The sequence below is a fragment of the Pygoscelis adeliae genome, unplaced genomic scaffold (genome assembly GCF_000699105.1).
Source record: "Pygoscelis adeliae isolate BGI_AS28 unplaced genomic scaffold, ASM69910v1 Scaffold154, whole genome shotgun sequence".
In the NCBI taxonomy this organism is placed as follows: Eukaryota; Metazoa; Chordata; class Aves; order Sphenisciformes; family Spheniscidae; genus Pygoscelis; species Pygoscelis adeliae.
This window is the reverse complement of record NW_008825113.1, coordinates 681,298-706,446: the sequence shown is the minus strand read 5'-3', so window position 1 is coordinate 706,446 and position 25,149 is coordinate 681,298. Positions and strand designations below refer to the sequence as shown.

At 39.1% G+C, this 25,149-nt stretch overlaps 1 protein-coding gene across 1 annotated transcript in view; it reads left to right on the top strand.

Annotated features, from left to right (window-relative positions):
• PAXBP1 (PAX3 and PAX7 binding protein 1) overlaps positions 1-17,402 on the top strand; it is a 27,340-nt gene extending 9,938 nt beyond the window's left edge. The window contains exons 8-18 of the mRNA XM_009328015.1: positions 2,114-2,237; positions 4,554-4,653; positions 5,109-5,224; positions 7,561-7,760; positions 9,774-9,918; positions 10,077-10,198; positions 10,956-11,032; positions 11,296-11,362; positions 12,971-13,117; positions 13,517-13,671; positions 15,852-17,402. Of these exons, the coding sequence (XP_009326290.1) occupies positions 2,114-2,237; positions 4,554-4,653; positions 5,109-5,224; positions 7,561-7,760; positions 9,774-9,918; positions 10,077-10,198; positions 10,956-11,032; positions 11,296-11,362; positions 12,971-13,117; positions 13,517-13,671; positions 15,852-15,969 (1,371 nt within the window). The 3' untranslated portion in view covers positions 15,970-17,402. The remainder of the gene's footprint in view (positions 1-2,113; positions 2,238-4,553; positions 4,654-5,108; positions 5,225-7,560; positions 7,761-9,773; positions 9,919-10,076; positions 10,199-10,955; positions 11,033-11,295; positions 11,363-12,970; positions 13,118-13,516; positions 13,672-15,851) is intronic.
• Positions 17,403-25,149: the final 7,747 nt, after the last annotated feature.

Here is a 25,149-nt window from a genome sequence, read left to right as displayed (position 1 = left end):
TTTTCCCCCCCCCCCCCCCCCAAATGATAAAACCAATGGAGCAGAAGATGCTTGCGTGACTTCCTTCACAAGTAATTACTGTCAAAATTATGCTTTCTGAGAAGGCTAGAAAGTGGTAACGGTGTCTTTACATTTTGAATGTAGGAACATGCAAGGGATACAGAAAGATTAAATTGTTCTGAGAGTATCTTTGACAGCACAGTTAGATGAACTAGATTAGTTAGATTTTACCTGCAAAAGCAAATTATCAAAACACACTGTGTGTCAGAGCGGGGGACTGTAGGTTGAAATTACCCTTGTCATCTAAATGGTCAGAGGGCTTTCCACTTTTCCTCTTACACTGTTTACGGTGAAAGTGAAGAAAAAAAAGCCCAAAACACTGAATTTAAGGTATTGACGAAACAAAACACAATTAATGAGGGCTGTAACTTTATAGTAGTCAGTGAAATTGTCATCAACTCATCAACCACAGTATTGATTATAGAAGAATAACGGCTTCTAAGTCTCTTGTGTTTTAAATGGGAAATATTTTGAGTGGATTCATGTATCTGAATACGTAGCTTTTTTTTTTTAATCCTGAGGCAGTTAGAGAAAGAACCCCTAGGGATGCTTTGAAAAATTTTCATAGAACTTCAATTTTAGAATTCCCTTTATACACTTAAGAGAAGCAGCTATATTTTCTATGGTAAACTGCAGTAAAACTAGTATTTTTTTTAATTATTTCTGTTTTCAAAATTGTCTTAAATTCCAAATATACACTTCCAGTGCTGGGATATTCCCTCCTCCTATTTCTCTCTACTCTCTTTTCTCCAAAAGGAAGTTGTATGTATTTTGAGTTGGTGCAGAGTCGCTTTCATTTTAATCCCTGTAGCCCAGTTTATACCACAAAGAGCTAATACTTCTTCCCTTTTAATATCTCCTCTGATCTGTGTGTCATTCTCGGATAGCTGAAATGGCCCTGTATCTATAATCTCATAATCTTATATTTTACTGGAGGAGGTTCTTTAATAGCTGCTGAGTCATGTTCTAAATTACATCAGGAAACAATTTCTGATTTTATCTTTTGTTTTGAAAAAAACCTTAATCCTGGATGGTAGGCAGCAATGAAATATTTGAGCTAAAAGGCTGGAAGACTGTGGACTAAGCATATGTCTTGGAGGTAAGGAGGATATGGCTTAAGTGTTCATACCAAAAGGACTTGCCTTTCCAAATTAAGAGATTGTGAAAAGTATTGTTTTGCATTTGAATATTTCTAGTAATCTAATTTTAACCTGTCCCGGGAAATGAACTTTTGCAAAACTTTTGCAACGGTGAATCTGCTATTTAATATCAGGAAATTCCTAGCTATTATAACATCATCTATTTTTGTTAGAGTTGCTACTGAAATTTAGTCCACTTAAAAAAAAGAAAAAAAGAAAAAAAAAAGTGGCAGGTCTGATCCGACTTAAGTCTGTATCGTTCAAAGGTTATACTTAATGCATAACTCACACGAATTGTACAATTTTAATTTTAATGATAGGCTAGAGTAACATTTTACTGATTTGAATTACCTGTTGGCATAACATGCTTATGCAGTGTTTTATTGCATTTCAGTAATAGTATTTCAGCATATGCTAATAAGAGTTATAGCAAAACAGTATCTGCTGGTTTCAGGAGGTTAGAGTCACACTCTGGTTTTTCACTGTATACAGTCAGGTTATTTTCTCATTAAAGCGTAGAATACTACTTCATTCTTACTTAAAGATAGAGAGGAAACAATGAGGTCTGAGAATTCTAAGCACTGTAACACTATCTTACACTTGATAGAGAAAACGAGTACTTGAAATAACATTTCACACTCTCTGAAATGGTTGTCTTACTGTGTAGACTCAGTCAATCAACAGAAGTTACTTTCAGAAAGCTATTGCTACGGTTGAAAGCTGTCAGCATTGTTAAATGCATGCATTTTCTTCACGTTGAAATATTTACTGGTCCAAATGATACAAATGGGTAAAAGGAAACAGTTTGTGCTGCTAAAAGTACAGTGACAGCATTATGCTTCGGAATAGTATGGTACCCCAGAAACTAAGCACCTGAAGGATTTGATATTACGTAGTGTGTTGTATTTTTACAGGTGCCTCTGATTAACGAACTTGAATCCGCAATGCACCAGCTGTACAAACAGCGAGCTTCCCGCCTTGTCCAAAGACGACAAGATGATATTAAAGATGAATCTTCGGAGTTTTCAAGCCATTCAAGTCAGTCCATCTTGAAGGTTTTTATTATTCATTAAACAACCTTGTTTACTTAGTATGGCTTAATTTAAATGTAAATGTTTAAAGTATGACTGTCTTAAAGTTTATCCTTACTCTTGAGACAGGTACAAGCAAGTTTAGATAAAAGTTCTCTAATCTGTTTTGTTTTCAACTCAAAGCCACTCTAATTCTGACTTCATCTCTCCTTTCTGTTGCTCTTAACTATATTTTCTCTTCCCTAGCACCGAAAATGTATGCGTGGTGGCAGTGGTAGTAGTGGTAGCATGTGACTCCAGATTTTCCTTTTATGTCAAGGCTTTTTTTTTTTTTTTTTTAAAAACCTCCTTGAATCTATAAATTTCCTGTAACATCTACAGTTAACTCTGTACAAAGCCATGAAGCGCTGGGGTAGAGTTGACTTTTATCTAACGCTCTATTTTGTAGGCAGCATAAGTATTTCATTTCAGACACTTAACTGGTAAAGCTAAAGAACTGGAAGAGATCGGTGCCATTGTTACAAATCAGACTAACACAAAGTGACCCTATATGAAATACAGCTTAAAATTAGCCAGTTAAAATACCTGCTTACTGTGAGCATGTGGATGGGGGATTCTCACTGAGGAGTTTTCTTGTGGTGATTACTCTTCAGCATGTAAAACTCTACAAAAAGTATAAATGTTAACTTGGATGGAAATATACGTTCCTTGGAGGAGGTTTTAATCAGCATGTTAAACGACGGGTAAAATGTCATATTAATAGTAGTCGTCTTTCTGCTTTGGAGAGCTTCCCATTTTCAAAAATGGCTTGTCTGTCCTATCGCTGACCTAAAATCCTATAATAAAAGCCATTTCCTATTCTGTCACAGTGTGTCCAGAGATGAAATTTTGTTAATACCATTAGATAGAAGTTACTGAGGGTGATAAAGCATTAGGTCATTCCTTTATGGAGTGGTTAGCATACATATTCCCTTTAGGACTTTATTTGGAGCCCCAGGCATCACATGTAGGCCTTGCAGTTTTACCATGAAAATGCTGTTGTGAAAACTAGAAACCTAATGTACTAGAAACATATTTCCTAAAAGAAGCTTAGAATGGATTATTTTAGACTGGAATTTAATGGTGGGTTGGCAACAGTTGTCATTGTCAAGGCTGGGTTTTAAAGAGAGATCTTATTTAGTATCTGGGAGTCTTGAAAATGAATTTCACTGTGTCTAGAAATAGTTCAGTTCTGTCCCTCAAATTATCACAGAAACTAGGAATTGATGCCAGCCTTTGATTTGATGTGTGTTGCAGACATAGACGATCTGCTTTTCTTCATACAGTGTCAGAACACTAAGGGGCTACAAGTGAATTTAAGTTTGTCTGCCAACTTTTGCTTTACTTCTGCGTAAAGACAAGTAGCTCGACTTCAAATAACATTTTAAAAAATTGGACAAATGATGGCTTCATCTGTATGTTAAGGCTCTTAGTAGTGCTGGTATAGAATTGGAATACTGATGTAGATCGTCATTAATATTTTTAATGACAGATTTGTAAATAGATTTAGTTTGAACATGTAAATTCACTCCTGAAATTTGGGTAGGCTTTTGTTTAAATTTTGATGTTTATATTTTAGTGAGTGGACTTGAGCACTGGCTAACGCTCAGTCCACTTTTAAAAATTTTCCTGAAAAGGATGAACTGGAAACACTCTTGGGTCTGCCTGCTGGTTGCGTATCAGCTTCACTGGTTAGCTGTGTTGTTTTCTATAGTCAGGAACATCTATAATGAATCGCAGCTTAAAAAGAGGAGGGAAGATGCTTTATTTTCCTGTAGATTTTGACATGTTTTAAACTTCAGGCAATCTAAAGCATACGAACTTAGAAAACACTACGACTAGAACTCTGAAATATCATATATTCCTACTCTGGTCACTCTTCTCTGCCTTTCTTTTTGTTCATTTTCTTTTCAAAAGATACATGGTGAATGTGTTTATGTAAGGAGCACTTTTTGTCTTGGAATGTTCAATTTAAGCAATTTCTGTTAAAACTGTTGACTTTTATATAGTTAGGCACTGTTATGAGAGGGACAAGAGTGAAGTATGGTGAAAACTATTTGACATTTAAGTATTTAAGTGGAGATTTTTCCAAACTCCGCTACTTCCTCTTTTAACCTCTACACTTGCAAATTCAGGCTTCTGGGTACACCTTTTTGAAAACTTCGACTTTCTACTTCAAATTACACTTAGTTTAAAGTAGGTAAAAGGCTCTTATGAAACTGCCTACAACACATTTATATAATTGTAGATAAGCATTTTAATTTTCGTCCATGTAATTTTACAGATAAAGCACTGATGGCACCAAATCTTGAATCTTTTGGACGAGACAGAGTGATCTATCAAGAACAAGTAAAGCGTCGGACTGCAGAAAGAGAGGCTAGAAGGTAGAGTACTGAGATCTCTTGTCCATTCGGAGTCTTTGCCTGCTTGCAGAATACAGTTGTCCTGTGTGACATACTAACGTAAGTAGCAGTGTTTGCTCCTTTCCTGCAAAGGGAAGAAAACACCTAAGCTGGTATGCTGGGCAGGGGTATTCTTATATATCCCAATTTATCACGCAAGTGTACAAAACAAGGCACCGTTACATGATACTGATTTAAAATCGCCAAAAGAAAGCATAGTAAACCCATTCCGTATCTATATGGTCTCTGCTGGTTTCTCTTCCTTCCGTTGTTTGAGGCAGCAACATAGTGGAATGTCTGAGGTGGTGACATAGTGAAAAGTTTTTTTCAACCTGGATTTCCTTGCATTAAAAGTTATGACAAGCTTAGGTGGGTCTGTTCATTATATGGGGAGGGGGGGAAAGTAATAGCTGGTTTATACTGCTGATTCTTTTCAGAGCTCGTCGTAGACAAGCAAGAGAGCAAACCGGGAAGATGGCAGATCACCTTGAAGGCCTTTCCAGTGATGATGAGGAAACTTCAACAGATGTTACAAACTTCAACATGGAGCGAGGTTAGAAAAGCTACTGAAGCTTTGTGTAACAAAATACAGAAAATTTGGCAGGAAAAAAAATTGATCCAAATGCAGCCCTGTCCGTATATATCACCATATTTCGGAGAAAGTGTAGGAACTGTTCCTTGGTGGATCATCAACGTGACCAAAACAGTCTCTTTCGCCAACCTGTTGTGCAGCTTGCAGCTAATTAAATACCCCATCCTTAGTGAGATTCTTTTTATTTAACTCTAACGTTCTTTTGCTGGCAAGCAGTATGCTTTTGTACCTTCAGTGGATACTAAGTCTTCTTTCTGATTTGTAATGTGGTTTATCATTCTTCAAATATCTGTTTGTTTTACATATGAAATTCTGAAAACCTCAGTGCTTTAGAAACCTTTTTTTGCTTGATAGGAATTATTTTCTGGAGTTTTGTGTAAGCATCTAGAAATGCAATGACTAAAGTTTTGTAGACTCTTATTACAGCCTGGCAAACTTTGCAGATGACAGAAAACAATGTTGAATGCAAACATCGCAGAAAGATCTTGTGGTACTGACTTGATTTGAAATACATCTGCAGTTTTATGATGGTTTGCTCAAAGTAACCATTATTATGCAATTATGCATAACCCTCATTATGCAATAAGTGGGGTTGTCAGTTAAGCTAATGCCTCTAAAGCACTGGGAGAACTGCAAGAAACCCGAGATCTGGGTGAGTATGGATAGTTTGATGGAACAGTCATCTTTTACAGCAGCAGTTAAACGGAAAACAATTCCGGTGGTTACTGTGAAACCAGTACCGAAGAAAGCAGAACATCACTGTAGTAATCCTGTTACCTTCTCATTTTGAACCTGAGTACAATTATCATTCTCTCTGATTAAAGAGAATTTAATGAAATTAGAGGAAATGTGGAGAAGGGGAGCAGCAAGGACCACATATATAGAATTGCTTATGTTGTATGTGAGGAGGGATTAAACAGTTTTGGACTCTTTGGCTAGAACGATGTCGACTTTTCACAGTATGAGAGCTAGGGGGCATGAAATGAAGCGATAGGATAGGTTTAAAGTAAACAAGTCACTCCCCACAGAGAGGGTAATAAAAACACCAAAGTCATTGCTGTAGGTGGTTGTGGAGACCCAAAGTATGAACATATTAAAAAAAAAAGCAATTAGATGAACTGTCGTAGCAGTTGGATCCTTCAGAAGTGCAAACACTTTCCACACCTTTAGTTGCTGGCTGATTTGCCAAAATTGTGGATGCAGGAAGAGCTCTTTGATAAGCAAAGCAACTGTTTAGGGTTGTTAGGTGCTATAATTAATTTTGCTAAGTTAAATGATCTAGATTAAAAATTCAGTGTGGCTGAATTGCTCTTTGTAACTTGGCATTTTTATGTGTACAAAAGCCTTTTGTAGGAGTTTCATCAGTTTCTGAGTAAGCATAGTATTTCTAAAGCTTTTTTTTATCACTCATAGCTCTCATGTTAGTCCAGAATCAGCAGTGAGCTATATGGAACAGAGGGATGCACTTTGGACCTGCTAACTTTATTTATAGCATCTCTTCTTGATCCCAGTGTGAAAAGTGTGTTTATGTGACGTAATCTCATGTTCCCTCAGCCCTCTCTCTACCGCTGTGTGTACTAGTTATGTTAGTTGTGTACAGGTTACTACTGTAAGTGGACATTTAAAACTGTTGCTGCAGCAAAAATGACTGATTAAACTGAAACTAATCCTGGGAAGTAGAAAAGCTGAAGGGAAAATAATATCTAGAGAAAAAGGTTTGGACTGCATAGAATACTGGTACTGTAAATACAAAAAAATGTAAGGAAGGTGCTAAGGGATTGTAATAGTTGCCCAGTGCTAACAGCCATGTAATCTTCAGCAGTTTAGCATGGTGTCTGCCAGGACCCGCTCTGTCTGAAGCGCTGATTCAGTTGGCTTATCTGAGATGCCCTCCTGTACTTGCACCTGGATGAGCAAAGTTGTAGAATAATTTGGGTTGGAAGGGACCTGGAGATCAGCTGTTCCAAACTCCCATGCAGAGCAAGGCCAGCTTTGAAGTTAGATCCACACTGAATACAGCCCAACACATCACCAGTCCAATGTCTGGTAACTGAAAACCATTGTATGAAATGTTTAAAGCAAGACCTGCGATAAAACAGTGTATCAGAGAGTACTCATGTGCTCGTGGTTTTATCGTTTTGTGTATTTGAGGTAGAAGTTACAGAACTTTTAAAGGTGATGGTTTTTTGGTTTTGTTTATAGGAGTTAGCTTATGCCAGTGAGCATCAAAGTCCATCTTGAAAGAGGTATTACAGGGAATAGGTGATTAACTTATTACTCTTTTTCTCCCCCACCAGATCGTATATTGAAAGAATCCAGCAAAGTTTTCGAGGATGTTTTGGAAAGCTTTTACTCAATTGATTGTATCAAGTCACAGTTTGAAGCTTGGCGCTCAAAGTACTTTGCTTCTTATAAGGATGCTTATATTGGCCTCTGTTTACCAAAGCTGTTTAACCCTTTAATCAGACTTCAGCTGCTTATCTGGACTCCTTTGGAGGTAAGGTCCTCTGCAAGCAACTTCTACGTAAGCTTCTATACAGTGGTTCTTTCACACTTCTGCAGAGCAAAGTAAATTGCACCTTTGGTGCGTGCTTCTCATAAATGCGTCTTCTGGCATGAAGTTTAAAATGGGCACCTCTCTTGGGGTGAAGCTTTTCTGGGAAGTTTCTGGACTGTTGTCCTCTGTGTTCCCAGCAGGACAGAGTCCAATTCAGCACATGCCACTACCTTCTTAGTGAGTGGTGTAGACTAAAAAGCCAAACAGCTTCTTAAATAATATATTTAGGTTGTAAAATACTTAAGAGAAAATTGTGATTCTAGAGATGTTGTTTCTTCAGAGGTGGAACTAAGCAGCCTGTTTTTATGTTGACTTAGAACCTATGTCTCTACGTTATACGTCTTTCTTTCTCTCACCTACACCTTCATACCCTGTAGAACTTGGGCTGGCAATTTCCAAGTCTTCCTCATAGTACTCATTGCCCAGTTATTAGGTAGGGAACGTGGGAGAAGCAGAACAGCGTTGTTGCAGCCCAGTATCCCTGGCACGTGTTCATTGTCCAGCCTGCATATGCGTGCTGACATGAGTAGCCATCAGGACAAACAGTTCAGGTAGTTTTTGACTCCCGCTCTGTTCTTCCTACCAGTGAAACTCTTGTGAGGTATTTCTGCTGCAGTTAGGTCTTATTTTCATAGTATTGGTAGGAACTTACTTTTTTCTGCCATGTTGGCTTTTACTGGGGAATGGGAGTGGGTCAAGGCACAGAGTGAGCGCAGTTACGTAAGCTTGGGGTTTTTTTAGGAAACTAGGCTAATAAGGCAGATTGTCCTCTTCCCTTCAAAACTTAGCTCATCTACAGCACCGTCTGCAGATGTGTCAGCCTATCTCACAAATGACTGAATCTCTCCTTTTTTCAGGAGTGGTTTTTTTTCTTAACTACTAAGAGAATATTTGTGGAAGGGGATCTTCTTTAGCCTCTGCTCTGATTGCAGAGGAAGGGAAGCACGAGTCGTCTTCAGAGAGCAGAGTATTTAATTCGAATAAAAGAGGGAAAAATCTATGAAAGGTGTCCTCATTGAATTTAAAACTGGTTTTGTACATTTTCCCTTCCGCCGTGCTACTTCTATTTAAGTTCCCAGGCTGGCAAAACAAAGCTCAAGTCAGTTGGAGACGTGGTACGGAATTCTCAAATCTAATCGTTTTCACTACTCTGTGTTACTGGTCCTGTTAAGCATTTTATTAAGTTAGAAAAATTACAAGGCATTCATAAAAAGAGGGTTTTAATCCAGAAGCATAATTTTATAATGCAGCACAAATGAACTATACTTCTCACTCTTACCCTAATCTGTGGGCTTTTATTTGGCTCAGGTGTAATTAGAAGTTAAAATCTGTAGGGCAACAGCTGCCAAAAAAAGCAGTCGTACTTCCACCATTCTCACTTTCATTAGATCTAGTGATTGTGTGGTTGTAGAGTGAATTGGTTTATTTGGCTGATTTATGGAAAATTGGCCTTGCTCCCCATCCTCTCGCAGGTTTTGGTTGGGTTGGGTTGTCCGTATACACTAATCTGACCTGTGATGGCATGATTAGTAGTGTCCAGGCAGAGGCAGAATATTTTCTTCGCTTCTCAGGAATCAGGCTTGTCTATGTTTCTGAAGGAGGTAGTATCACTGCTTCAGAAGTAGGGGAGCCAAAGCAGGTGAAGTAATTTGCCCATCCTTGTGCCAGGTTAAGAGACTGGTCTTGAGGCACTGTATCTTTTTTTTTTTTTAATTATTATTTCCAGTGCGGATGTGTACCTGACATGTAGACAAAAAGGACTAGATTTTTGAGTTGTTACTGTGCTCGATTGCTGCTTACCCTGCCTGCTTAGCACACTTGGTAGACTGTTTTAAAGTAGTTTTGTTCTGTTTTGTGAGTGTATCATACTTGCATATATAATACTTTTTTTCTTATTGTGTTGACTTTGAATCTCTGTTTAGGAATCTAACCTCAGTTCTTTTTTTTTATTAGGGCAAGTGTCGAGATTTTGAGACTATGTTGTGGTTTGAATCATTGCTGTTTTATGGCTGTGAAGAACAGGAGCAAGTGAAAGACGATGCTGATATTTCACTATTGCCTACCATTGTAGAGAGAGTTGTTCTTCCTAAATTAACAGGTATAGTCTTAGAAAGAAAATGGGGGAAAAGGGGTGTGTGTGGAAGCTGACGCTTGTTTGTGCTTTCAGATTTTACTGTTTTGTAAATTATTGCCTGACTGTCTTAGTACCTGTATTTGAGTATTTGCAAAGTGGAGTAATTCCTTAATCCCTTACAGTGATTTCTGAAAATATATGGGATCCTTTTTCTACGACACAAACATCTAGAATGGTAGCAATTGTACAGAAACTAGTAGATGGATATCCTTCAGTGGTGAATGCAGAAAACAAAAATACACAAGTAAGTTCTTTTTTCTTAAATATCTTGCATAAGTTAAGGAATTTGAATATATTTTTAATACACAATATTGGAGAACACAGCATGCTTAGTGAGGAGCGAGAAAGAGAATTTTGCAATTATTTGATGCTCTGCAAAATAGTTACGTAGAGTCAAGTGCGGTGATAAATTAGGAGGAGGAACTCAGTGAAGTCTCCCCAAAATAGATGTTAGAGATAAAAAGAGATACCAAATGTACTAAGACTTCTTGGTCTGCAGTTTTGCTTTAAGGGTCAGCTACAAATAGTCAGGCTTGTCTTTTTTAGACCTTTGTAACCTTTTCAAATGTATTGCCTTGAAATTTGATTGATTTACTTACCTTTGAATACGAGAACCGATGTCATGAGTTCAGGTGCTGTAGCTAATGCAATGTATGCATTGCCTTTAGAATAATGGGAGATAGGCCAAAGTGCACATGTATGGGGAAGTTAGCGGAAGATTAAAAATGACAAAAGCCCTGACTTAACAGAAGCTAATTGTGTAGCCAAGCTTAACCATAAAGTAATTCCATTGCCTTCAGTTTTTACTGAAAGTGTCAAATTTCAGCTCTGTTAATTATTATAGGCTTCTCTAAGACTTTATTTATGTGTGTGCTTAAGTATGTATGACTTCTACTGTTAGGGTCATAAATGTTCTTTGTTGCTTTGAAAATCAATTTCTGAGTGGTTAACTACTAAGCAGTGCTTTGGACACTTCTAAAAACATAATTTATCTGTTTCAGATGCTTTTAAAGGCATTGTTGCTAAGAATGAGGAGAACACTAGACGATGATGTATTCATGCCCTTATATCCAAAAAAGTAAGTTTGCTTTCAACTATGGTGTTAGACCTTTATTAGCAAGTCGGTGTCTTCTATTCGTAGTTAACAGGGGTTTTTTCCTGGTATGGTTCACTGGCTGGATACAGGAGATCTTTCGTTACCATGCTGTGAGGATTTAGCAAAGACAAGCAGGATGGAAGGGAATGTTTATAGAAATGAACTGTGTGTGGGAAGGAGGAAGCCAGCAAACTCCAGACAGAGGTGGTCTTGGTTGCTCATTAAAGAAATCTCTTACTTTCCAGCATCTTAGAAAACAAGAACTCTGGTCCATATTTGTTTTTCCAACGTCAGTTTTGGTCCTCTGTTAAGGTAAGTCAGTAAATACATCTGGTAAATCTTTGGTCTAGACAGTGTAGCGATAAAATCCTCTTCAAATTTGTGGAAAATGATAGATGGAAATTGCTTTAACTTTATTTGAAAGAACTCTAAATTAGGATTCTTAGTCTTTGATAATGCACTGTGCCCTCTTCAAAAGACTGCCAAGTGAAAGCACCATCATTTTAACTTGTATGTTGTGGGTTTACTTAGCATACTCAGCCCAGTTTTTTTAATGTCATTGCGCTTGTCAGAATGAAATATGCTGCTTCATTCCCACGTAAGTGAAATAAAGAGAGCTTGGTTTGTTGGGGTTTTCTGTGTGTGTATATATATAGTGTGAGAATCTTCATGAAAATAACTTGGCCCCTTTTGGAAAGCTCCCTGCTATTTGTAAAGTATAAGAGCATTTGTAATCTTAGTTTAATTGAAACGATAGTGAATGTGAAAGAAAGTGTCTCTGTGTGTGGAATGTGCAATATAGAGTTTGCAAAGATCTGTAAGAAGCTATGACTGTTGTAGTTTATGTCCAATAAAAGGCTGTGAAGAAAATTAACTCCCAACTAAACAGGAAAGTAAAGTATGAGACCCGTGTTGATTGAACTGCTGATCCCCATGATCACGCAAACAGAACTCTTACCTCGAATTTTCTGTTTAAATTGCAGCAGTGAGGGAGACTGTATTCTGAATAGGTTTGCGATCACTTCATTTACTTAAAAAATTTGGCACTGAATTCTTTCACTTTGAAATAAAAGTCAACTTCTTAAATGCTGTCTAGAGCAAAAAATGCATAAAGCTCACTTATTAAAATGCTGCTGTTAAAAGTGAAACAGATCGCTTATTTAGGGCTTGTGTCTCTTAAGAGTGGAATTGCCTGCTTCTGGCAATATCTATCGGAGCCTGGGCAGTTTAGAAGTACGCGTGCTGTTACCACCATTTTATTTTAGGGAAGCATTAAAAATACAGCTCTCTTGCGCTAGCAAGTCAGTTATAGCATCGCGGACGAGCAGAAATAGAAGCTGGGAGACAAGCGCTCGTTTACTGTTTCCTGATGATCTGCCTCACCAGTAAACTGCTGGCTGCGTTCACTGGTACGAGGCTGGCAGCAATTCTCCACAGGCCATACGCCAGTGGGGAATAACAGCTGTACGGTTGGCTTAGCCAGCACTCCCCTGTGACGCTCTCCGTGTCTCTTCTGTCACCGTGCCTTGGAAATCAGGGTGTGCTGACAGCGTAGCTGGGGATTTCATTGACAAGGGGGCTGTGAATTTGCCCCCGTATGGCACATGCTAGGCCTCACTTGGCTTGACATTGACATCAAATTTTGAGAACGAGATGACTTAAAACTTTAATTCTTTTTTTTTCTGATTTCTTGCACAAAACATGAGCAAAGTTGAGGTGGTGGTAGTGGTCGTATGAGAACTCGTAACACTCTAGGCTGGTACTTTATGGATTCTGAATAGTTTTGAAGCTAACAGAAGGCGTATTTCCACTGCTTACCTTGGCCATGCTGTTGCATTTGAAAAGGCTCTAGTGTGTATGATCAACTTCCTGGTTTCAGTACATTTTTAAATACTTATTTTCCCTGTGTTGTATTTTCAGTTATTAGGAAACTTTCTCCAGTGGTATGGAATCCTTTCAAACAAAACTCTCCAGGAACTGTCAATAGATGGTCTGCTAAACAGATATATTCTTATGGCTTTTCAAAACTCTGAGTATGGAGAGGACAGCATTAAGAAAGCTCAAAGTGTAAGTAAAATCAAACAATGTTTAAAATCACTTGTAATTCACAAATTTCAACTGAAGGAAAAATGTAGTTAGAACTTGAGGTTACCTATGAAATCTTGGCTTTAATATCTCAAAGTTGTAATGTCAGTGAAAAATAGATTTTTTTTTTTTTTTTTTTAAATACACAAACTAAAAAAAGAACCTTCTCTGGCTCATACCTGTAGATAGTTTAGGTATAGTGTAGGTTTCAGTGTTTTACTGCTTGAATTTTGGAAAATTTTTTTTTCGTAGGTTTCTCACTGTTTTGCTCAGTTGGGCCTTGTTACTGCAATCTTACCTGGCAGACTTCACAAATCATGTTAGATAGCTTTTAAACTTTTGTTACGTTGTGTTTAACTTTCTTTTTCCTGTTGTGTCTAGGTAATTGCTTGCTTTCCTAAACAGTGGTTTGCTAATCTAAAAGGAGACAAGACTATTTCTCAGCTAGAAAACTTCTGTAGATACCTTGTTCATCTGGCTGATACAATTTATAGAAACAGCATTGGTTGCTCTGATGTAGAGAAAAGAAACGCAAGGTAACTGACTGAGTTAATGCAGTTGCAATTCCTGTGCTTTGTGTTATTTTGCTGATGCATGCAAACACACGTAAATATCTCCACACTGCTGCATGTCTTTTGAAACTTCTTCAAACTTAAAAAATGTTATGGTGTGGTAGATGGGGAGATTTTTAAGGTGTCTGGAAACAGCAGCTGCTGGAAATCTTTAAACATTCATAATATATTCTGCACTACTGCTTAGCATCACTGATTCTGGCAAATTTTGTAGCTACTGGTTTTGGATCTTTCCACCGTGTGAGCCTGTTGCAGATTCCTGCGTAATGGCTTCTAAATTACAAACCGTGCTTTTGTACATGGTACAAAAGTTCTGACTTTATTTACACAACCGACTAGATGAACCTGTTTTCCCCTAGATCGAAGAATCATTTTACTTGTATCTGATAACCAGCATAATTAAAAGTTTGGATTAGATGCATGAATGTTACTGCTGGCCAAGTAACCTGAAATGCTGTGGGCGTATCGTTTTAAGCAATGATGAACTTAAAAACCGAATTGTTGCACTGATACGCAGGAATATAACGAGACTGGAAGATTGTTTATTCCTGTGCTGTTGCATGAGGAGGAGAGGGTTCCAGGCCAATAGTTCCATTGTTCCAGCAAACCTAAAACTTGGAAAGATGAGCCCCCCCTGCTGCCTGCATTAGTCATTCTCGATAGTTGAACTTGCTTGAGCCGATGTTGAGTTACTCTTCAATTCTTGAGGCTCCCCAGGGGATTAGATCCTTCTCCCTTTTTGATCTTATGCATGGCACTGAAACATAGACAGATATTTCCCTTAAACCGTAGCAGAAAAATCTTGGTTAAGAGGTTTGGTTTTTTTCTGGTATCAGGTTTTTTCCAGTTACCATGTTGGTTATTAGACACTTTTCTGTCTTTAGAGTCACTTTTGGCTGCGGCATATGAATCATCTCATTTTCAGAGAACACCGAGCTTTGTGCCATGCTGGGTTGTGCTCAAACAGCTTTTTATCCACTCTCAGGTTACGCCTCAGAACTTTGTGTCCAAAGTATAATAGTAGTGTCACATACCAATTTAAATTTCCCCATGATTCAAATTCAAAATAGACTTGTTACTCCTTCCTTTCTAAAACCAGAACGCCTAGCCTAGCACGATACTGGAATTGAAATGAAGGAGCTGAGGGAGAATCCAGTAGAGATTAAACTTTCTCTCTTTTGGTAGCCTGTTTCTGAATTTGAAAGAACTTTCTTTACCAGCTGAAATGATAACTTGGTAAAGCTTTGTATTGGAAGAGAAACGTCTGATTAATCCTTTTTTTCATAGTGAGCTCTAATTTGATTTCTATCTTCCGTCCTCCTGCTTTTTCCCGGCATTTAACAAATCTGTTGCCATTGCCCCCATTAAGCAGATAAAATAAGTCTGCAGCAGAAATACTGCTTTTTATTACTGAAAAATGTCATGTCTTTTCATATAAAACCTGGTGCAGTTGTTTGAAACAAAAATGCCTTAATTTCTGCCGAGAGGGAACTGTATCTTTACCTATGTCTGTTGGTGCTAGTTTTCCAAACGTTGGATGCTTTTTCACAGATCAGCTAGGTTCATTTTCAAGACTAATTTTGAACTTCTAGTATTTTTTGTGACACGGGTCTAAATTTCATGTCCATCCTCCTAGCAAGATACCAAAATTGTTCTTGACAGCTGAAGAAGTACAGTCCTCCGAGCAGTTTGTTCACTCTAAGCTTCCTAGATTGGCCTGAGTTGGCATGCAGTTCATTGGTGGCAAGCTTCATACCTTTTTAAGGCATGCATTAAAGCATACTTGCTGCCTTGATTTTTTTTTTTTTTTTTTTTTTTTTGGCTTAAACGTTAGTTACCAAGGGAGCTGTGACTCACTGCACGGTACTGTAAGTAATCCGAGGCTTTTTCTTGAGATTATACTGCATCTAGTATTAAACCATATTGTATGATTATTTCCTACTTCCAAAATAATTTTTTTCAATCTCAGTACAAAGCTGATAACCAACTTATTTTATCAGACTAGGCAAGTGGAGGAGAAGGTGATGTGAAGTTATCTGAAACTGATTTGCTGTATGGATTCATAACTTAGTCTTCTGTTGAAATATTAATACTTGTACATGATTGTTCCATTCCTGTATTGACTTCTCCTTCCTCTTCTTTAGGGAGCACATAAAGCAGGTCATAAAGCTTCTAGCAAGTATCCGAGCGCTGGATCATGCTGTGACAGTTGCAAATGATCACAACGTAAAAGAGTTAAAGATTTTAATAGAAGGAAAATAGACTTTTCCAACAACTCATTTTGAGCTTTAAAACCATTCCTGATGTGTAATTTATGTACATATGTAAAGTTTCTTAAACTGTAAAGTATTGATCTTTGTTTTAATACAAAGTGCATTCTTATATACAGCATCCTTAAAAAAAAAAAAAAAAATTTGACTTCTTTGAAAACAAAAATGGAATCCCAAGATTGTCATCTTTCCAGAAATCAGATTTTCCTTAAAGTTTCTCAAAATCTTGTTTACAAAAATACTTTGTACCCATGATTAGTAGTCACCTGCTCCTGTTAATTGTTCCATGGTTAACTGGAATGTGTATAATATATTATGTGTAATACAATGTATGCATATATTTATACCACCGTGTTGCTTTCACACTGGATATAGTGATCTTTTACTGTTGGAACAAGCTTTTCATTTGCTAAAAAAATACTTATTTTGAACATTAAAATTATCATATTATTGGTCAAAAGGGCTGGCAAAATACACTCAAATATGTGAAAATCATTTGAGCTAAAGAGTAGAGATGCTTTCAAATGGAACCTGACCTTTAAAAAGCAGCTGTGCTCTACTCAAATTGGAATGAATAGCTAAAAAATTATTTGCATTCAGAATATGGAGCTCTTGAGACTGTTCTTAGAACCAAAACAGAAAGGAAAACCCAAATCAATGCTTAATTATTTTTTTTAATACAGGCATACAATGAGAACTTGTGATTATTGTGCAAGTGTACATGACAGCACTTCCTAAGCCCCAAACACCTTTCATTTTGTAGGAGTAAGAGTTTACCCATGAACTGTGGACCCTCGTTCCTTGTGCAAGTTGGTTAAATTCACTGTTCTTGTCTTTTTGGGGTTTTTGTTTGGGTTGGGTTTTTTTTGCTGTTTTTTTGTAACTTCATACATGGAACCTGTTTGTTCTGATTGGTATTGCTAAAGACGTCAAGCAAAATGAAGGTGAAGAAAATTTTATATCCTATGATTGGAAGTATTTATGTTGTAGTAAATATTCAAACGTTACACTTCCCACTAAATACCATCTAAGAATAGTCTTGCAAAAAAAGCATTTAATTTACATGTAAATTAAAAAGAAAACACTTTAAAAATCTGGTGGTTTACATCGGAACGATAGTGACTTGATCTTGGGGTCCAAGGCGTGGGAACAGCTGTAATAGCCTTGGATTAAGAGCTATTTCCAGGTGTGCCCTACTTTTTCGGGGAACTGCAGCAATAAATTGGCATACTGAATAACATAAGAAATCATTGTATTTTATGCTCATGTCATGTGGTATAAATGAGTATATTAAAAATGTACAATTTGTAACATGCAGACTTCATTTGGACACTGAACAGTTGTTTTTCTGAACTGTTGGGATTGATGGAGTACATTCAGAAATACGTGCTTTTAAAAATTGTTTCAATAAACTCGTCTGTCAAGGAGCTGTTGCAGTGCAACTTGGTAAGCTTTCTTCCTTTAGGAAGGTGGTAAAGGAAATGATACGCATGCTGGCTGACTCTATTTCAATATGTCAGAGAAAAAAAATGGTCCTTAGAAGGTGGATTTTTGGAGAGAACAAGTGCGTCTTTACTTTGAAAAAGCAATAGGATAAACACTGGAATTCATATACCTACATAAAGAGTAGTTAAGATATTTTGGAAGATTATCGTGCTGGTAGTTACATGATTTAATAGTGACAGATGTGACCTTTTCTGTGCTTAAAATTGTACTGATTTTACTGTTTCGTTAGACTGAAGAGGACAAATAATCCACGCTACCAATGTTTCTAAAAGTATTTATACTCAAGTGACTTAATCATCAGAGATTCAAAGTTGTAGAATGTTTGGCTGAGGGAGCGGGTAATCAAAAATATGCAAAATGAGATTTTTAATTTTTTTTACGAGGAGGAACAATACTGAACAGACTTCGCTGCATCTTAATGCATGCCTGCCTTCTAGTCACAGGATCTCCGGGGTGAGGATGCGTAGTCAGACACCTTTTGCACAGTCTAGTTTGGTTACGCTCTCCAGTCTAGCCCCTGCAGTATAAAGCTCAGTGAAGGTTAACTTCCTGGCTTTAGGATAGAGTCTTTAACACGGGCTTTTATGGTACAGCAAAACTACTGCTGGTATTCAGAATAGCTGCTGCCCTTAAACCTGTGATGGGGGGGGGGGGGGGGGGGGGGGTGTATATTCTGTAAACAGAATGAAATATGCTCAAGCAGTTCAAAGACCTGGAGGTTGGTTGTCCAACCGGATAGTTAGTGTTAGTGTTTGCAAATGAATGTAAACAGCTAATATTACTGCAGGGGTGGAAATGTACTTTATTTCTATTTGGAAATTACTGAAACAGTTGCAAAAGTTTAGAAGCCTGTCCTCTCTGAATGTATTAACATAAGTGCGTGTTGTGTACTGTCAAATTCATTCAGAATCACTGAGTAACAACCTCAATTGCCAAAGCTTTTCATTGGTTTTTCTACACCCAGAATTTTGACTGCCATCTAATACTGAAGTTGCCAGGTGGCAGATTCAAAGATTTCAGTGCTGGAAAATAAGGAAAGTACTTGACCAGGTGTTGGCTTGGATTTTCAATTACAAAATTTTCCAAACACTGGGGGTAATAAAGCTGGAGAGTGCAGGAAAAGGGTTGGAGTCGTCTGTTCTCTTTTGGTGCCGGGTGCCCCTGTCGAAAAAGGTGGCCCGTTCACAAAAGGCGGCCAACAGTAATCGCCTGCTCTGAAAGCCCTCTTCAGCCTTGCTCTGCTGTCTGCCCCGTCTCCCTGTGGTGGTGGTGTGCTGGGCTGGGCTAATAAAACAACGGTAACCGGATTTGTCTTGGAAATCATGTTTATTCACACCCTCTACTGCCTCTCTGGGAAGATCACTTGTAACGAGTCATTCCCTCACTCTCTCCCTGGCTGTAGCTCAGGGAGGGGGGAAAGCTATGGGTTCAGGCCATCGGCTATCATCTCAAACTTCGCTTTTCTTCTAACAGTGTGTATATGTACATATATATAACACTACAAAACTTAAATGCAGGTTTGTAACTGCAGTTTCAGTAGGTGCACGCGCCACTAACAGAGCTCCAGGCTAGTGGAGCAGCAAAGCTCAAGACATTTATTATTAAAAATACGGGCATTGTGCTTCAATTTGGATTGTGACTAATAGGACTGTAAGGGAGGGAATGAAGAGAGTATCTCTTCCTTGTAACCTCATTACAAATTATAGCTACAGAGAATCTTTTTTGAAGGTAGCCTGTAGTCATTTTCCTAATTAACTGCTGTGGAAGACCAGCTGTTCGTATCGCACTTAGCCCGTCCCCCCTCTCCTACAGTGGCACCGTGGGGCTATGGTGTCTAAGCCCTGGCGCACTTGAGGAGTTTCTCCTTCCTGTCCCCGCGCAATGCCTCATCTGGAGAACAATAACATGAAGAAACTTGCAGCAAAGTATACTTACGGGTGATGAGTAATCTAACTTCTCATTTTGGGCAATGTGGCGTCTTTCCTATGTATAAATGGTGAGAATTGTATAGGCACTTAAAGGCTTTATGTAAACAATGTTACCCAATTTTATTTATAAACAAAATAACCACTTTCCCTTCTACCACTTCACCTGTATCTCATTTATTGATGCAAAGTAAATGCTAGTAGCAAAGTGGTCATACTTTATGCAATGACCTTTAAACAATGTTACACCACTGCTGCTCGGTTGAGGTATAATCCGAGGACAACTGCTTTAGCGTTGTTCTCCCAGAGTTCACCATGTGTATCTCACGGTTCACTACCAAAATTAACAAATCGTTATAACATGTTAAGAGTCTGATGTCCTAGACGATGATGAAATCCCACATGAGAAGGTACTAACACATTAAGTGACGTGGCAATCTTATTTCTGCTCAGAACTCTACAGGGACTCTTGAGAAAAGTCCAATATCCTCTTTAGTAGTTAGCGTTGCTTAGGGAAAGGAAAGACGGAGAACACGTAAGAAAAAATTGCATGTAAAATTGTCAGTCATTGGCAGTTTTATGAACAGGATAATACATTACAGAATTATTACAGTTATTTAATTATAATTATATTGTTATACAGTTATGTATGATTACAGTTATTACAGAATTACCTTTACCCTAAAGGTCACCAATAGCAAAGGGAAAACCTTGTCTTTCACTATAAAGGAAAACAAAATGAAATCTGAAAGGTGAAATGGAGAAGCTTGAGGAAAAATTGTGCGGATACAGGGAGCCACACGATTCCTCTTTCTCCTCCCCTCAGATAGATCTCATTTTCTGCAAAAGTTTGCTCATCGGTGGTTCTGCTTTCGGTTCTCCCTAAGTTACTCTGAAAAAAAGGAATTTTTTTAGAAAGAACCCTAAATATATATACTGGGGGAGGGGATATGCACCTGCAGTTTTGACGTCGTGTACAGCTTTGGTAGAATGAGAAACCTGGTGAGGTTTGTTTTAACAGGCTGAACTGCCCTCTGACGCGTGGCAGTGCTTAAAAGCAGTATCCCTGTCATCTTAGGTTTATTAGTTGCCCAGTGAAAATTAAATGTCCTGTGATCAGTGCTCTAAAAGGAAATAACAACACCTGTGATCTGCCCGTTAGGCTTTACCTGTGAAGTCACAAGCAAACCATTCCCGCAAGAGTTAGTAGCGGCATGTACAGAAAAGGGAACTCTGAGGAGGCTTCAAAGTGGTTGTTGCAAGGAGGGAGGGTGGTTGCGGTTTTTTGAGAAACTCGCACGCAACCAACAGGATGGATCAGAGTTGAGCGGTTTTGCCCTCCATGTGGGACTCCAAACATAAAACTTGGGTAGCCTTACAATTGTTATTTGAGTTGGTCTGTCTGCACCGTGAAATAATGCAGGATTTTTTGTCCGAGAGTACTTAATTTCTGTATATAACTCAAACTCTTGCCCTAAAAATGCAGAAATAAATGAATGGGGATAAAACAATTGCATAGAGATAAACTTAATAATACAAGGGCCTGCAATTTAAGGCTCTGCTCCAAACAATGGCTTAAGCATATGGTTTTGTTCAAATATGTGAACTGTCCCATTGACTCCACTCACATTACTTCTGTGCTTTATGTGCATAGTTAAATGTTTCGTACAGCAGAGACTTGGAGTGAAGCACAGATGTATCTCCAAGATTTGGTGTAGTGTTTTTCTTAGGTGCTTAAGCCCAGATTTTCATAGCCAACACTTCATACAAGTTCTCGAGTATTGTCTATTTACCGTCTTAAGACTTTTGTGATACCTAGCTAACAGAAAACATTAAGTGGGATGTAGGTTGTGTGACTATGGGCCTCATGCACCCGGGGGACATGTGGCTTAAAATCATTGTATTGCACTTAAATTACATTTTGCCATTTTACCCAAAAGCTCCAACCAGGATAAGACATTAATTGAACTAAAGATGCTAAAATTATAATGTACACACACGGTTACTACCTCAAGGAGCTAGCAGTTCAGAGAACCTGCATCTGTAAGGATAAGTGCCAGGAAGGATATGCAAACTAAATGTAATTTCAAAACTTTCATTTATTTGCTGTTGGTGTGCCAATTTAGTGAAGTACAGCACCACAGATGTCGCTGAGAAGACGGTGGTTTGAACACTTGGCGGAAGGGGTAAAACAGCCGCCGGCCTCGCTGCCAGCGGCGCACGTGCCAGTGCCTGCCAGCCCTGGGCTGCTGCTGCTGCCAAGGGGAGAGGTGGGGTGCGTGGAGCTGCTGATACTGCTAAGGCTGAGGCTCGCTCTCTCCCCGTTTTTTGCCATTGCTGTTTTTTGCACTCCTCCTCCCAGTTTTGCAGCAGGATCTGCAGGCCCAGAAACCTTCCTCTTCCCCTTTCAGGCATCCTAATTCTGTCTTTGCATCCGTCTTCCCTGTGACAGACGCAGCGTGGCCCTGGGCTTCCTCACCTTTTTGGTACCAAGAGTCAATGTTGCCTAGGTTGCTGAGAAGCCTTGAGCCAACTCTGCTTTCAGACAGCAAAGAAGTTTTAAATAGTCTCTGCTCTGAAGCCCAGTGAAGTCACGGTGGGTTGACCTTGGACTGCAGCCAGACGCCCACCCAGACGCTCTCTCACTCCCCTCCTCAACAGGACAGGGTGAGAAAATAGGGTGAAAAAGCTCATGGGTCAAGATAAAGATGGGGAGATCACTTAACAATTACCATCATGGGAAACAGACTTGACTTGGGGAATTAATTTAATTTGTTGCCAATTAAAATAGATTTGGATACCGAGAAACAAAGACAATTAACACAACACCTTCCCCCCTCCACCCCTTTATCCCGGGCTCAACTTCACTTCTTCATTCCCGACTCCTCTACCTCCTCTCTGCTCCTTGAGCTCCAGTAACAGAGGTATGTCTCAACATTTCCATGTATTTAAGGCTGGTGAGATTCTGAAATTCAGTTGGCAGGTGGGGAAAAATTACCAAACCCTTTTATTACACAAAACTGAAGAACAAATTAAACTTTGTTTGTAATGTGCTTTGCTATATTATGCACTATATTACATTGGCGATTAGTTAGAATCAAATATTCATTCCATTTTCCATTAACTTATAAACAGCAGTATTTTCTGAAGTTAATAATAGCTTTATCAAAGCTCCCACTATTGCATAGCAGTATGTTTTTTACATTCTCAGCTGATGTAAACTGATACGGGTGGATGAAAAATTGGACATGAGCTGGCAATGTGCGCTTGCAGCCCAGAAAGCCAGTTGTATCAGGGGCCACATCAAAAGAAGCGTGGCCAGCAGATGGAGGGAGGTGATTCTGCCCCCTCTGCTCCACTCCGTGAGACTCCAGCTGGAGTACTGCATCCAGTTCTGGGGTCCCCAGCACAAGACAGACATGGACCTGTTAGAATGGGTCCAGAGGAGGGCCACAAAGATGGGGGCCTCCCATTTGGGAAGGCTGGAGCACCTCTCCTGGGGAGAAAGGCTGAGAGAGGTGGGGTTGTTCAGCCTGGAGAAGAGAAGGCTCCGGGGAGACCTTATTGCAGCCTTTCAGTACATAAAAGGGGCTTGTAAGAAAGATGGAGAGAGGCTTTTTACCAGGACCTGTAGTGACAGGACAAGGGGCAATGGTTTTAAACTGAAAGAGGGTAGGATTAGATTGGACATAAGGAAGAAATTCTTTACGATGAGGGTGGTGAGACACTGGGACAGGTTGCCCAGAGAAGTTGTGAGTGCTCCGTCACTGGAAGTGTTCAAGGTCAGGTTGGACGGGGCTTTGAGCAACCTGATCCAGTGGAATATGTCCCTGCCCATGGCCAGGGCGGTTGGACCAGATGAGCTCTGAAGGTCCCTTCCAACCCAAACCATTCAGTGATTTTATGATTCTATTTTCAACTGATGCACTTCTCTGATGTTTTGAAAAGTCACTAAGCAAATAGTGGAGTAGTTCATTTTCAACTGCATAATAATGATTAGCTATCAGAAAAAAATCATATTACCCTGAGGCAAAATATACACATTCATAAGAAAACAAGCAAACATGCCATCTGAATATATTTCATCTGCTAAAAAAAATATGAATAAACTTGATACATCTATTGTTTTACACTACAAGTATATATAACTTTTAGCCTTGGGTGTACTTTGTAAAACAACCTTTAAATTACTGTCCCTGTTAGTGATCTTTACGCATGGATAAAACCAGGACACACTTGCTTTGCTTCCACAGCAGCCACATTGTCATTCTTTTATTTTTACATTCTCAATAGTAAAAAAGTTTCATGAGTTTCTTTTTGATGCTATGCTAGAGGTAGTTCGATTACATGTGAGCTTCTACCATGAGCAAGTGAGAAACAGCATAAGCTGTAATAAGCTGTTAGCAATTATGCATTCTAGTAACTTCAAACCCCATGAAACTTATCTTTAAATAGTCTTTTAAAATATCGTACTTTTATTTATCTATAGAACACTTTCACTGGGGTCGTCACAATGCGCGTAGGCAGTTGGCCAGCTAAAAATGCACAAAGATTACTTACACTGTATTTTACATCACAAATATTTGCCCCGTGTTCTCTTCCGCCAGTGTACTCCACTCAACTGGTACTTAGCCTATGGTAGGTATGTGGAATAAGACCATACTTAAGTATCAAAAGATTATGTATACAATCAACTAGTTCTTTAGAATAGACCAGAGCTATTCAGGGAATATGTATCAAACATAACTCTTTGTGTTTCAATATAAGGTTTATAAGAAACAAAAAAGGTCTTTCCATTTTTAATTTTTACCCTTCATAATGGGAATTGGTCTTGGACGAGACAGTAGCGGGAAGAAATTCTACAATCTAAAATCAAAGATGGCCCAGTTCTTGTCTCGGGCGGTAGCTATACCGCTCACACTTGCCCTTATGCACATTCTTTAGTTCAAATTGTAGTCTCAGTGAAGAGAGTCTCTCCACAGTTTTTCAGACTTTGTTTTTTCTACTCCAGCTCTGTGCTCAAACTGCCGTCCTGGCCCCAGTGCTATCTGAAGTGCAGCAAAGCCCACTTCTCTCTTGATTTTAGCATGTAGCTCTCAAACCCGCCTTCTGTAGTCTCCTCAGCAGCTTGCAATGTATCACCAACACAACACAGTAAACCTCCTGAGAAGCGGTACTCCTCCTCCGCTTACAGCCTGCACAGGCTGAATGGAAATTTCCCAAGAGATGCTTATAGTCTGTCCCTAAAGCTTTTGAAGTCTGTCAGGAAGAGGCAGGCTTTAGCCCTGATTCGGTGCTCCCATCCGACCCGAGGCACTTCGTGAGCATCTGCACTGACAGCTTCTATGCCCATCACACATTTTGCGCAGGGAGGTTTTCAGTTTCTATGTATCTGTCTATCTATCCATCCCTAAGATTTTTCTCCCTGCTGCACCTGTAATAGATACACCCCCGGGACCGGAGCTCTGTTTTAACATAGCCTCACAGCGCATCCATAGCACATTTTTCAACTTTGAAGCCTGCAATCCAGCATTGCCATAAGACAACACGAAAGGAGAACTTCTTCTAAGGGCTCTGTTCCCATTTTTCCCTAAGGGGCCAGGTTTCCTCAGGCTGAACTCCACCCCGACAGCAGGGCTTGCCCAACGCTCAATGCTCCGGTTCAACGTGCCCCCGACGGGGCCTCCTGGAGGGATGCCGCTCACGGGAACCCGGGTCTGGCAAAGCCTCCACCCGGCCCG